Source organism: Apteryx rowi, unplaced genomic scaffold, assembly GCF_003343035.1.
Source record: "Apteryx rowi isolate R43461 unplaced genomic scaffold, aptRow1 scaffold_262, whole genome shotgun sequence".
Taxonomy (NCBI): Eukaryota; Metazoa; Chordata; class Aves; order Apterygiformes; family Apterygidae; genus Apteryx; species Apteryx rowi.
Window position 1 is genome coordinate 1,208,371 of NW_020448997.1, and position 15,020 is coordinate 1,223,390.

The 15,020-nt window shown below is 36.7% G+C and overlaps 1 protein-coding gene across 1 annotated transcript in view; it reads right to left on the reverse strand.

The window, feature by feature from the left end:
• Positions 1–3,177: 3,177 nt before the first annotated feature.
• LOC112967044 (synaptic vesicle glycoprotein 2C-like) overlaps positions 3,178–15,020 on the reverse strand; it is a gene marked incomplete at its 5' end in the record, with an annotated part of 28,598 nt that continues 16,755 nt past the window's right edge. Inside the window, 2 exons of the mRNA XM_026067754.1 lie at positions 3,178–3,361; positions 14,387–14,546. Of these exons, the coding sequence (XP_025923539.1) occupies positions 3,178–3,361; positions 14,387–14,546 (344 nt within the window). The remainder of the gene's footprint in view (positions 3,362–14,386; positions 14,547–15,020) is intronic.

Below are 15,020 nucleotides of genomic sequence, written 5' to 3' on the forward strand. Positions count from 1 at the left end.
CAGCCAAATCACTTTTGCCTATAACCTAAGTAACATTTGGGCCCAGATCTCCATAGATTAAATATTTGTGTTCCAGCCTGTGGATTGTAACCAGCTATTTATACCGTGAAATTGCATTCACTCCTTTTCTCTTTATGGGATACACCTTTACTGCACTCAAGCCTGAAATACTTGATTGTCCAAACAGCTTTCATGCTAGCTCGCGCACTAGCTCAAATCTGTTGAGCCAACTGGCTCACCAGTTAGGGGAACTTCTAGCTTTAGGTCTTGTTTAATATGTTGGCAATGTACAGGGATTTTTTTCTCTTTGTTCTTCTCTTCTGTTTATCTTTTCTCTCCTTTCCTACCCGCTATTCTCCTTTCTTCCTTTTTTCCTTTTCCTGTCTTAGAGCTTTTGCTCTAATCCTGGACCATGCACAGTCCATGTTGTTCGGCATTTTGTTTGTCTTTACTACTCCCTGCTGTTGCTGTATTCCAAGCATAGGCTCTCATGCTGCTAGCTCCACTATATCCAGACTTAATCATATACTTACGATGTGGCCAGGATTTAGTATAAGAACCAGTATTGAAATCAGCATAATTTTACATGTAACAAGATTTTAGCATATTAGTCTTGAAGTGGAGCCCTCAAAAGTTGAACCTTTATTTCCTGTGCCCCATCTCCTCCACACTGGTCAGATGGCATGATGTATTGGATCTGGCTGTTCTTCAGTATTACATACAGAGATGGACAGAATATACTACTTTAAGTGAACAGTGCATAGCATGACAATGTAATTTTCCATTGCATTGATGTTCACTCCAAACACGTACAGAGGCTTCAGATTTCAAAATAAGATGTGCAGTAAGTACAAGGAGGTGGACACACGCTACTAATGAATGGCACAGAGAAGGAGGGCCAAAGTCAAATGTAATTCTCATTGGGTAAAACAGCCTTGAAATAATATTAGGACTGTGACAAGCGGACAAAAGCCATAGATGCAAAACTAAGTATGGCATTTTGTTCTTAACTTGGAACTTGGTGAAAAATAATTCTTCTTCTCTTTTTCTTTTAAACACAGTTTGGAAATTTAAAAGACATGTTTAAATCAGATTTAAATATAAAATATCTTATCTCAAAAATTTGGACTGTATATTGTAAAATAAGCATACTTCCTAAACTTTGTTTCTTACTATGCAATATTTAAATGATCAACATGAAAAAAATGCGCACTAATCTTCAGTACTCATACTTTTTAATTTAATTACTTTTCTCATTTGTTAATAGCAGAAAAACACATTCTTGGCTAATATTTTGATGCTACAATTTAGCACAGGCATTTGTTCATAACTGAAATTTAACGTCTAGATTCAGTAAATAAAAATAGAGAACTTTAAATGTAATGAACGGTCTTCTTATGTGGACTGTCTGACTCTTTTAGTAAGACTGTGATGATGACTCACACAGAAGGCAGTAATAGATATTACTACCCAATAGTAAGTAATCATCATATATGAGACAGGAAAAAAAAAAAGCAAAATATATGTTACTATATGATGACCTTATCTGAAAGGCTGATTTCTTTGGCAACAATTCAGCCACCTGACAAAAGTTGTCAGACATAATTTGAAAAAATACTGATAAACTTTCTTTTATGTTTTATATCTAATTTTTTCTTTGAAACTTGAAACTGCAGATGGTTCATCAGCTGATACAAATTTTTTTAGCTCCACTGAAAGCAGTGACAGTTTCTGCCATCAGAGGATCTGCCCCTTCTTTCTGCTAATTTTATAGACGTATCTTTATTTAATTTTTAATGCTAACATTTTAAAATGATCCAGTAGTCTTTCATATGGAAGTAGGACTAGTAGGGAACTATTTGTTATAATCTAGAACAGTCCACATCATATGGCTTGGAAGGAATATATACACCACCACCACTCCCCACAGCCTTGGCATGGCCTCTTTCTTAATAGCCTTCTTGGGAGATGCATGAAAGTGTTAAGTGGTGAGATATCTCCAGAACTATTACAGATTAGCTGAGTAAATGATTATGTGACAGAGTGTATAAAGTGTGAAAATTATTAAGGTGTTTTTATTATTGCTTTTCTTTGTTTTGCTACTCTTTTCAAAAAACTCCAATACATTTGTTTTGAGAGTTTTTAATTAAATTATACTGTATATTGAAGTTTTCATCTAACTACACTAAGTAGGTGGCACTATTACCACTTATTTTTATAACCATTCTATGACAAAGAAATACAAATTAAAAGGTTAAATAGTAAAAACACTTTTCTGAAAGCATCTTTTCATATAGTTCACTGGCCTGATTCACCCTTTATTTATACTTACAATGACATAAATATTGGTTTTCATAGATTCACTTATAGAGAAAGACAAATGCACTGTTTTAAAATGGCAAAAACATTGCAGATGCCCACAAGCGAGTAGAAAACAAATATTTTCTGGGGGACCAGTGGCAAAAAGTGAAAGTGCTTATTTTATTATTCTCTTTTTTGCACACCTTTATGAGCTTTGTTCTTCCTTGTAGTAGTTGTTACCCTCTCCTCAGCAAATATGGGGTGCAGTTAATAATCTTTACTCTAGATCAAATCTACATAAAATGGTTTCCCAGGAAAGAGGCACCATCACTGCTAAAGCCTGCCCATGCCTCTTTCTGAGAATGCAGGAAGTTTCCACCATTTAAATATAGCCACCCAATACTAATGCAGTCAATACAGTTTCCTGATAATGCTGCATGCGTTGGTACATGTAAGATTAGCTTTTTGTGCACCAGTACGGGTTAGTAATCGACTTGCAGGTCTGTATTGTTACAAAAGCTCAGCCAAATTTAGTATGTGTATTTAAATAATATGACTGATTGCATTTTAAATATCTAATTATGGTATGGTTTTTATCTTCCTGGACACATCACTGAAAATGTTTTAAGAGGTAGCTTTGCAGTGTGAAATTAAGCTGTTTTAAATAGCAAAGTATGCGAACAAAAAAAAAGAAATTTAAAACTTTCAGATAGAGGTTTCTAAATCTCTGCCACTCCATAGTATCTTGTTTTGTGTTTGATTTCTGCCATCTGAGCACCCTGCTAAGCTTTGAGAATCTGAAGCCTTTGCACCATAAGTCAGGAGAGCTGACATTTGTACAAAGAAGGAAATAAATAATAAAATGGCTTTTTGCAGTTACATCAACACCTGGGTTCTTGTGTCAGGAAGCCGAAGTCCTACCAGACCTCCACATACTAGAACAGTAGAAGCAAGGAGAATAGGGATTGCTTTGGTTATACCAACAAGGGAACCGAATATTAAGTTTCCAAGTACAGCTGCTGCTTTGCATAGTGCATTCAAAAAGCCAAAGCCTGTTGCCCTAGAAGAGAAAACAAAATAAAGTTAAAAATGGGTGAAATAGTAAAGCCTTTGAGACAAAGCCTCAGTGGGAATAAATCCCCAATATCTTAAACAGAATTATGCCAGCAAAGCTTCTGCCCATTGTCTTTATAAAGTGAAATCAAAGCTCAACTGTTACAGCACTTTATTGAGGCAAACCCATTCTGCTCCATCAGTGATCAAAACGTAAAATGAATGACTGAAAAAGTAACTTTGCACTTCTGCACAAGAAAAGGACTTGCAAATGGAAATTCAATAACATTTGAAATGCTGGATTGGGAGCCAGGAGATGGGGAAGCTTTCAAGTGCTACATGGTGATTTGGGAAGTCATCAGAGTAAGAGGATGATCATCTTGGGGTACTGAAAAGAAATGCATTTCCCACAGATGATATACATGGTGAAACAGCACTTTCTCAAAAGGCTAATGAGACCTCCAATAATAATGAATGGCTATCTCTTAGGGGGTAAAGAGAATGATCACATTAAAAAAAAAAAAAAAAAAACTTGGGCAGAAGAGATATCTGAGAAACTCTAGAGAAAAGGGAAAGAAAATGGACTGCCATCAGAAAGGATGACTTGGGCAATTCAGAGGGGCTTTTGCTTTGTACAGGTGTGATTTTAGTAATACTTGGTAACTAAACCAAGAGTCACTGATCTGCACAGTTTTGGAAACAATAACATGTAGATATACTATGCAAACTGCTATCATTTTAATAAATTGTGTTCTGACATGACTGTATGATTCATAGCTTCAGGAATAACCTTGCACAAAATGTACCAACAAAAATATCTCTATGACAGTAGAATCTCTAACATGCCTCAAATCTCTAAGAAGCAAAAAAGAGAAGGACTATCAGAAGCTCAAACTGTGCTCAGTGGGATAAAATAATAAGAATTAGGAGGATGATAGCTTTCCTCAGAACAAAATGTTTCTTTCTTGTTAATATCATGGAAGATTGCCATCAGAGAGAAAAGCCTCCAGCCTAAACATCAAGGATTAACAGAAATACTAATGGACTGAGCGACTAAAAAGAGTCTTAGTTATCAAACTGAGGTTGACTATGAGGAAGAGAAGTCCTCTACTCAGACAAGTCTGAATTCTAGGAAGGAAGTCTGAGAGATCCTTGAAAGCAGCCCAGACAGATGTCAAAGTAAGCAGATGTGCTCCTTACTGGGAGCAGGGATATAAACTGTCACGRTTCCTTCCAGCACTATTTTCTGATTCTGAAAAGGCAAACCATGATATCAAAGGAGAAGAGGTCCTCTCCCTCAGCAACAGATGGACATGGCCACAGCCCAAAGTGTCATTAGTTCATCCACTTCTCTCTTCTGCAAATCTTGTCACTGGATCTCAAAAGTTTTGATCAGTCAGGCCTGTCAGTGTCCTACCTCCAGGTCTCATGCTGGGGGAGAGGTAAAAGCTTCTGTCTAGCACAGTTCACCAGGATGAAGCATTTTTCAGCACTGTCCACATCCTGACATGCTGTGCTTTCAAACTGTCCTTCAGAATTATATCAGGCCTGATGTATTTGAGGACACTGCTCCAAAAGAATGGTGAAGGTAGGTCTGGACTCTTCTGACATACTTCTGCATGACTTTAGTTTGCTCTAAGAAGCTGAACTCAATGAACTTTTTTAGTTAACCAACAGAGTCAACTTCAGAATCTGACGAAGATTCAGAAATGTGCTAATTTGAAGTAAGTGTACTTTGACCAGCAAATTTCTGAAGTTAACAGAATGTTTGCAGAACAGACTTAAAACATGAAACAGACTGGTTAATATAGCTTCTAAAAGTGATTTTTCAGCTAACATTAAATATTAATTTGTCCATGGTTGCAGACCAAAGTCAGTCCTCTTCTTCTAAAACCTTTCTTAAGGAATTAAAATCATAAAAGTCAATACTTACTTTTCCAGTGTTAGCTCTGAGTATTATATACCTTTTCTGACCTCAAGAGAACAAACGAGTTAGTCTCTTTTGCTGTGTAATTATAACCATATTTTATTTATTAGGCCTTTAACCATACGTCTCTTGCAGTGGACAGCAGTGTTTTGCGACTCCCTTGATCTCTTTAAAATAGCTGGGATTTAGAAAAGTAATGTTTACTTTGCCTGAAGTAATCATAATTCCTCTTTGTGCAAAACATGGTACCCCTTAATATATTGAATGATTAGAAATATCAGTGATTTCTATGGAAAGAGAGACAGTCTATTTGGACAGCAGAGCAGAAACTATCCAGAAAACCTCGTTGAAACTGGTTGAAAAACAAGCAGAAGATACTCAGATATGCCTCCTGAATGGTTAAAGCCCTTACTAGTTTGATTAAACCTGCAGACCTTACCCAACACTTACTGCCAAAAAATTTGAACTTGCACATCCTGGAGATGACCATCTTTAAAGTGACATGTTCTGCTGCCTGACAGAAGGAACAATGCAGACCCATGAGGGCTGCCTGAGAGTCCACTGCTGAGAGCAGCTGATGAGGAAACTTTGGAAGTGTTGCTTGTGAAGCTTTCTGACAGAGAAATACTTGCAACAATTCCATGAAAAGATCTTCCTCACAGGAAGAATGAGCAAGTTTTAGGAAGACTTTCGGAGAAGTCAGTCCAAAGGAGGAGTGAGAGATGTGCTGAAAGAAGTGGTGAAGAGCCACCTTACTGGAGTAATCTTTCAAAGCCCATAGGAGAGTAAGATCAAGCCTCTAAGACAGAAATATCTGTACTATAAGGGCAGATAAAGCCAAGCACCAGAAAGTGTCTAAAGGAAGCTGACCAGAATGGGGAGAAGCTACAGACAATGAAGGAGCTCCAGACTGATGTACCTCGTAGGGTGAATGACAGTGGAGATAGGAAGGAGGATCAGGAAGAGGAAAGACTGCAGTGAAATATACTTTATCACAAACAGATAGGAAAAAGTTAAAGACAGCTCAGCCAGCCTGGAAAACAGAATTTATCTGATGGAGTAATAACAGGCTGCAGCTATTTTGAACAAGTCCAGGGAAGAAGGAGATGAAAAGAGTCAGAACTGCTCCTATTTTGGCCTTGTTTATGCCTAAAAGATATTTCTAAAGTTATAGTGGTGACTGGTTGTGATCACTGTCTGCAGATGTAAATGCGATTTCTTTGGCTCTCACTACTGATGTGAAACCAAACTTGTCCTAAATAAGAGTTACAGGAAAATAATAGTATTCAAATAGAGAAAATGGACACTTCGCCATCAACAGCCTTAATATATTCAGAGAGTTACTAGAACTCACAAAAGAATATATAGATTTAGCTAATACAAATTTGGACAGAGATATGGGCATGAAGTCTTTGGAAAGGCACTAGTACAGAACATATGGGTAAGCCTTACTTACACTCAGTGCTGTTTTATATTACCTTATAAAGGTAAGTTGTTTCACAGATGCTATTTGCTTGCCTCACCTGAATACAATTTTCTGAACAATTCGGACCATTTATTTTCATGTGCTGGGCTCTACAGCTAGCATATTCAGGGCTGCCACTATAATCTAGAACTATTATCAGTTCTATATCCAGTATTACCATATTAAGGATTAAGGTAATTTTGTAATACAAAATATTGTATTTTAATAATATTTTGAATTATATTAAATATTTTGTATGTATATTGATTTTGTATTTGTATTTTGTATAAATTTGTATTAATTTTGTATTTGCATAATTTGTATACAAATTGTATAAACCGCATAAATTGAAAAAATTGTATTTGCATAAATAAATGCAATTTTGTATAATTTTGTATACATTTGAGTTGTAATTTTTTATTTTGTATTTTTTGTATTTGTATTAAATATTTTGTGTTTTTGTATTAAATATTTTGTATTTCTATAATACTGTATATTTGTAATAGAAATTCCATTTGTAATAAAAGGTAAATCTGTAATATTACAATGCAACATTTCTTATATCTGAGTAAAATTAAGGTAGTTTGTTGGCACTGAAAATCCATTTCTTCTTTGTAAACCTAACTTACTAAGTTTTTCCAATTGTAAGATGTTGCTATTAGTCTAACCTTATTAATATTAACGAATTGTCATGAAAAGAGTAAGATAAAGTAAGCTTATTTTTATTGGCTTGGCTGTTCTGATGATACAAAATGAACAACCCAGCAGCAATTCAGTCTTTTGATCTTTAAGCAGTTTCCAGGCATGTCTTTTTGCCTAAAATATATAATGTGCACATCAGTTTGCCTGGTCATTTATTGTGACATCCACTGTGACAGAAATAGTAAGATTTTTCACAGGCTTAAGTAAAATGTCTAATTACATAGCTGTTACTACCTGTGCCTGAAAAGTAGTATCCCTGTTCAACATTCTCCTTTTATATCCTTCAGTTCTAATACTGTGTTTGAACATGAATTTGTTGTGCACTCAGAATGAAGTCATTGAGCAAACTGTTGAGGGATAGGGATGGCAAATTCAGAACTTGTTTGTTTAAAAAACAAACAGCTTTCTTAAAAAGGTGCTTGTGACTCAAATCGGCTAAAATCTGTACTAATTCATCCCTTCATAGTTCATTCTACTGAATTCAGAGGAGTAAAAAAAAGCCATGCAACATATATGCTGAAACACACAAGTCTTCTCCTGCAACACTAATACGATCTTTGCCATAGTCTTTCAGGAAAGTGCTGGAGTATACAGAAAGTCTGCAAATGATCAAAGATACATGATGTGTCATCTCAGCATCCTGAATGAACTAAGTGAAAAAATCCAAAAGCCTAAAGTCATTACTAAATATACCAGTCTCCGTTATGTTGATCAGTTACTGGGCAAAGCACTGGCACAAAAATCTCTTTTTGAGTCCATAAGCAATCCTCATTACTGGCCAAAGGAGTTGGGTAGCGAGAATCCTTTGCCCAGTCAGACAGTGCTGCTGCATCAATGTGGACTTGCTTTAAAAAAAAGTTACAGATTTCAGTAATGCTAGAATAGCAATGCAAAAGTCCTATGAAAGTGTCAGATATGCGAGAAAGCTGGATGTTAGGATAAAAGGCATTTCCACAAATGTATTTTACTTCAGGGGCTGGAGAAGCTGTGACCAAGGAAAACAGCTGGCTTCCTTTCATCCAAGACCCACATAACAAATGGCAAGAATCCAAAACAGTTAAAAATAGAGGGATTATCCAAGTCTTTAGATTAAAAGAGCTTGTTTCCCAGTTGCCACATATGCTGCTTCTTAGACCAGGTGCTTATACACCTAAGTAAAATACTTTGGCCCCACTTTTCCATTGCTTATAGTCAGAACACTTAACAACCTCATTGTCCTACAAGAGCCTTTGGATTGCTCCTGAATGTGTAGCGCATATATTTGACAACCTTCTTGCCAGAGCTAGTGCTGAACCTCTCCAACACTTTACAAAAGACTTTGAATACCATTTTCATGGGTGTTGATAACATTGAAAGGCTATGAAAACCATGAATTTTCTGAATGTGCTATGGCCGATTTTCTGAAGTCCAGACATTTTCAGATGATAGACTGGCCAGTTACAGCCTTCACTGTGCAAGCAGACCCATGGATTTTGCCTTTCTGCCTTGGACTACTAATCCATTAAGTTTGGTTGTGAATCCTTCAAAAGCAATGATTCCATCCTCCTGTACGTAAGTATAAAACTGGAGACAAAATAGAAAAAATTAATCAAAGAATAAGAAAGGCCTGGTTTCTCCTATCTTTGCCTTGATGGAAGAGAAGAATTAAGTTACTTTGACAAATGCTCTCACAAGAAGAACAAAACAGTCAAAAATCCTAAACTTCTAAGCCTTTTTTATTTTATAATCCCTGAAAAAATATTTCAAATTAGTTTGATGCCTTCTGCAAGACAAGACTGGTTCAAGGCATCAAACGTAGAAGATAAGGATTTCGTTTCATATTAATCCTATCTGGTTCCATATCTGCAAGAAATCAATGGAATAAAAATAAGACAGTAAAGAAGGACTTCAAAGTAACACTGTTCAGAATTTTTCCATAGAAATATGGTCTTGCCAAAAATAAATAACTATCTAAGAAGATGGGTGCTACCACAGTGGGGGAGAAGAGGGACTCTAGAGCGATCCTAGGGTCTTTGAATTGTATAGATATTTTGGTGGTAAGCGTAAAATATACACAGCAAATAGAGAATATCTGCCTAGCATTCTTTGAGTTGTCAGCAGACTTCAGTGTGACTGGGTAAGAAATCAAAATCTCCAGTAGCTAAACAGCAAACTATTTTCAGTTCAGTGAACAAGGTAATGGTCATTATTCACAACGCCTGCTCTGCTGGGAAAGAAGAAAGAAACTGTATAGCTGAAGCATTTCATGTCCTAAAAACACCAACATGAATTTCAGCAAAGTGCAGATGAACCACATCCACAGGATGGCAGTAGAAAATAGCTGTCAGAAGTGCACTGTAAGCTGATGACTTTGCTATTACAACTGAAAAGAATAGAAAACTTCTCTTCCGACAGCCACAGCAATAAAATGTTGTACTTAAGATATCCTGTGAATAATGGTTATGAGTCTGGGGGGAGATTCTCAGGGCTCAAGAAGAGAAGCAAAAGATAAATATATAATAAACTGAAGATAGGTGCCTTATTTCCTATTTATGACCAAACCCTTATGAATTTCTTTCAGAGATATTAAAAAAAGCAGAACAGGATTTCATTCCAGACTTCATTTTGTAGCACACCTTGAATTCAAAATATTCCTGGCCAAGATTCAAAACTAGATGTCTGGCAACCATAGTAAAAATGATGAATTGTTGGTTATTTGATGCTATCTGCCCTTGATTTACTCTGCAGGAAATATAAGGAGATGACTTATTGTTTTCCAGTATCTGTTTAGGTTTGGCTTATTTGTTGTACCTACTCCTTAACAAGTCTTGACTTAAAATCTTGGTGCTTCCCAAGTTAGTTCACAAGAAGACATTTAACATTTATGTGAATGCAACGACTGTGTTTCAAAGTCATTAAAATCTTCATAAATGTTATTTCTTTGGAGAGCTTTAACTCTCTTCCATTTATATTTGTATTATAGGCAGACCTAGGCAACTGTGCAATATTCAAGCCCCTTGGGCACACACATTACAACACAATCTATAATTACCTCATCACATAGTATTTTTTTCCATATCATTGTGCCAATGCACAGAACAAAGAGAGCTAGAGGGATAAAACAGTTATGTAGTGAAGGAAACTTGCTTTGCCTCATCTGTTGCAGAAGTTGGAAGGTGCACTGTCACTAGGGTTGAGGACGGCAAGATGAGAAAGCAGAGTCTCACAGTTAAGGTAGTTGAACGCTGTCAGGAGAAACGGATAATTCCTGCCCTCATCATAAAATTCCTGAATGATGCTAGGCAAGTCACTTGAACCAAATTAAGTGGTCATTAAGTATGTGTTTCACATTTTCTGGGTGCTCAGCTTAGCACTTTCAGATTTGAGTTGCTGACAAGCACTCATAGCTGCAGTGGAAGTTATACTTTCAGCCCATTTCCCCCTGTAAAATGCTCAGTAACTGAAACCCAGACCCCACATTTGTCAAATCAGGCACCTAAAGTCATTTTTAACAATATTATCTTTCTCCTCTGTGCCTCAAGTTCTACATCACCTCATTTAAGGCAGTGTTCTGAAAATACACTAGGTTTATAAAAGAGTAAGAAATTACTCCAGGAGCATCCAAAAATGCTCACAAGAAGTTTAATAACTCTCCTTTAGAGCAGAGCTTCCATAGCTACTGAGCAGCTTAGCTCGGCTCTCCAGTGGGTCACAGCTGACCAAAGACTTTTCAGAATGTGCTGACTGTTGAGCAATCCAGAATAACACAGGCCATTAAGAAGACGAGAGAAAAGATGAGAGAAAAGATGAGGTAAAACGACTGCTTTATACTGTGGAGCTGGGCTAACTTCCTTGTTTATTAGAAATCAGCTAATTCACAGCTTATCACCATTGGTGTCCTTTAAAGTTTGTGTATTGAAAAGTAATAATAAATTAATATTATGAAATGATTATTCATTACCTCTGTGTGTGTCATCTGGAAGAGATAAACCTCCCTATGACTAGGATTTGTAACATATCTTTTATCTTTTAACATAACTTCTTCATCTATCTGAAAACCACGTGACATCTATACAGTCTCTAACATCTCTCTTACTTTAGCAGTTGCTCATATCTACCGAAGTTTTATAAAGAACATGCAGGCAAAAGCCATGCTCCAACGGCATAAAATCTGAAAGTACTCATCAGGAATTTAGGACAAACTGCTTAATTACCTCTAACCCGGGCATTAAATTGTAAATTAAAGCATAAATCCATAGTTAAGTTTGAAAGCATACAGAACCCAAATCTGTGAAGATTCTGAAACAACCTTAATTCTGCCCTCTGGGTAGACGAAGAGAAAAATGAAATGTGTCCTGTGTATCCTATACTCCAAAAGCTTCTAAACTGCTCACCACATCCCTGCCTGGCAGAAAGCCAATATGGCCTTTCGTAAATAAGCTGGAGTACGATTTATGAAACGCATTTTGTATTACCCTGCATGACACTGGCAAATCCCCAGCAGTTTGGCAACTGGCTAGTTTCCAAGAGGAGTCATGCAGGAAGAAAAGGAGGTGTTGCCAGGCTCCGTCTCTCATGCCTGTGAAGCGTTTCACCGGCCTCCTTCCACACCCTTTTCTTCCAGCCCAACCTCCAGCTGCCCTTTGCTGCTGGTTTCTAGCCATTTCACCAGTCGGGAGAAAGGAAAGAGGACATAGCAGGGTAGCAAAACAGTGATACAGTGAACAAAATGGTTGCATCTAGATCATCTTTTACGGGAAAACATTCTAGGACCACATTCACTGTGGATTCAACCAGCAGGTCTGAAAGTGCATCTTTAGAGTGAAAGCAGAGCACATCCTCTTGAGTGTGCAGGACCCTGGATGCAGCTCCGTGCATCATATATTCCTGGAAAGGCTGTCCGGTCCTGGGGCCCCTTGCAACACCTGGAAATTCCTGGCAAACTGTGACAAGTCATACTAGGTTATGGAGATCAAAGAAGTCTTAGAAGGACAAACAGGACCATTAGAGGTAGGTAATAGAGGCCTTAAAAACTGGAGCCAGCCTGGATACAAAATATCAGAGAAAGAATCGTGGAAAACAGGCAATGAGTCCCTGCAGTTTTATGAAACACAGGGACAGCCTTACCCCAATCTAAAAAGCTAGGAACAGACTTCCAGAACTGCTCATTTCCTTATAACCCAACAGATGAAAAATGGTAGTGGAGAGACCAGAACTTTTGGGAAAAATCTCACCTTCATTATATATAAGCAATACCTTTTCTGAGACAGGTAGATTGCCTATTAGCCTTTTTACACTGATATTATAAAATTATATATTTTCTATGTGAGTTGTTTCCAAAAAACCCCACATCTGGAAGTAAATTTTCATGGTGGAATTCAATACAGCTATTTTTGCATGCATAAATTTTTAAAAAAGAAAATGAGGGAAAAAATTGCTACAATCTCAATGCTAGTGGAAACTTCTATACAACAACTATTAGCTCCAAATACAGATGCCCTAGAAGAGGTATCAGTAATGTTTGTTTTATCATTCCTAGTACTGATGATTATTTTTTCTTCCTTTAAAATAAATGTGTTTTACCACAATTATTTTTCTCTGTTTCATTTTAGGAAAATATTTATGACTATTTCATTCATGAATTCCAAGAAAATATCTATTTATAAAGGATGTTTATTAAAATTATACCATAAAGCTTGACTAATGGAATAATTATTGCCAGAAGAGAAATTTCCTGAGGTGGAATAAAAACAGAAGTGCTATAAAAACTTAGTGCTTTGGATTCATGAGCAGCACAGTATGGCTATTTGGACATAACCATAAAAACAGAGATTACTTTCTTGTGTAAAGAAGCATAAATTAAAATAAAATGCCAATGAAAAGAAAGCAGAGGTGAATACTCAACCCAGTCTACAGTCTCCTTTCTCCTAATGAACATCACCAAAGCCAGATGCATCTGCGCCCCAAAACTTAGAACTGCCAGCAAGGCATTAAGCATTGATAAACTTCTGGAATTTTTTTTTCACTCTATTTGAAACTTCTACTGAATGACATAACAAGTAGTATTGTGATAAGAGAAAAGACACTCCACACATTGGCAGGAAACTCTGCAAGCTTACACAGAAATTATTTTTTAAGGAGAAAAAAAAAAGAAAAAATATCCCAGTCTGTTCAATAAAATGTGACTTTTATGTTTTTACGCTTGACATAGCGTATGACTAGACTGTTCTTCCTACAGTTCATTCAGTGACATCAGATCAACGTTAAAGAGTATCCTACACCTCAACACTAAAGGAAAAATTCCCTTCTAGCAGCAGTGCTTGCAGGACATGAAAACTGTCCTGAGTCTTTCTCCAAGATCTTTGAGAGGTTGGGAGTAGTGCCCAAGACATTCCTGTATGTGATTAATGATGAGAACATACCAACTGCTATTGACCCTGCATACAAATCCTTAGCGCACTGATTAACAGTTCAGCATGGTTCAAACCCACAATCTTTTGCAGAAGATGCTGTTCAGCTCCAGCCAGTGATTTTTATTATCATCCCCACACCACTTCATAATCAAAAGACAAACGCAGCAATATTGCTATTTTGGACCAAATGCTGACTTCATAGCTACTTGCATTAGAGGAAACCCAGAGTTATTGCATTAATGTTTTCAGAAATACTATTGATGATAAGTAGTATTTTAAACAAAAGTAGCAGTTAGACCTTCATATTTCATATGAAACTACATTTGTAGTATTTTCCTGACTAGGTAATATTTGATGCAAAACACATACCAAATAGCTCAAAAAATCTTTTTTTTCCCCTTGCTGTTCATAAGACTAACTATGTATTTGGCCAGCTCAAAACATTACCACTGCTGTAAAGCTCATATTTAACCATTTCTATTTACCATTTCTGCTGGTACACAGAGATGGACCCAGCAAGGTTAACAAAGATATATCTGCACTTACCTTCTGTCTGTAGGATACAATTCCACAGTAACGACATCAAGGGAGTTCCACGCTGAGATGGTGAGACCATTGTAGAGGCAAAGCATACCTATCATCATGGATTCACTGGTCCCAAACCACAGGAAAAAACAGCTTATGCCAGAAAGAACCATGGAACCACCTATATACAAGACAGATGAAGCAAATACTAAGTGGAGCTGTATTTAAACGATCTTTGTTTGTCTAATATTTCTATTCACACAGTGTGTGTGAATAACTGATCCATATGTTTTGAGTTAAAAACTAAAGAGATATCCTCTGTTGGCTAGACCRTTCTGGCAGACAAAAGTTTTAAGGGGCTCAGGGAAAAAAACGAAAGTGTAACTCCTCAAATATTAGGATATATCGTAAAGTATTAAACTGGAACCCCCTCTGAACTACCAAACAAAGTCTTCTCAGGAAAACCACCCCTATTCTTCATTGTTTATCATCTCCTGCAATTAAACAAAACTCAATCATATATTGTAGTGTGAGTAGGAATTGAATTTATATATAAATATGCTCCTAGAAAATGAACATAATAAACTACTACGTAGTTATAGAAGTAAAATGAAAACAGATTTGTCATTGGAGATATTCTGCAGTAGATGCCTTT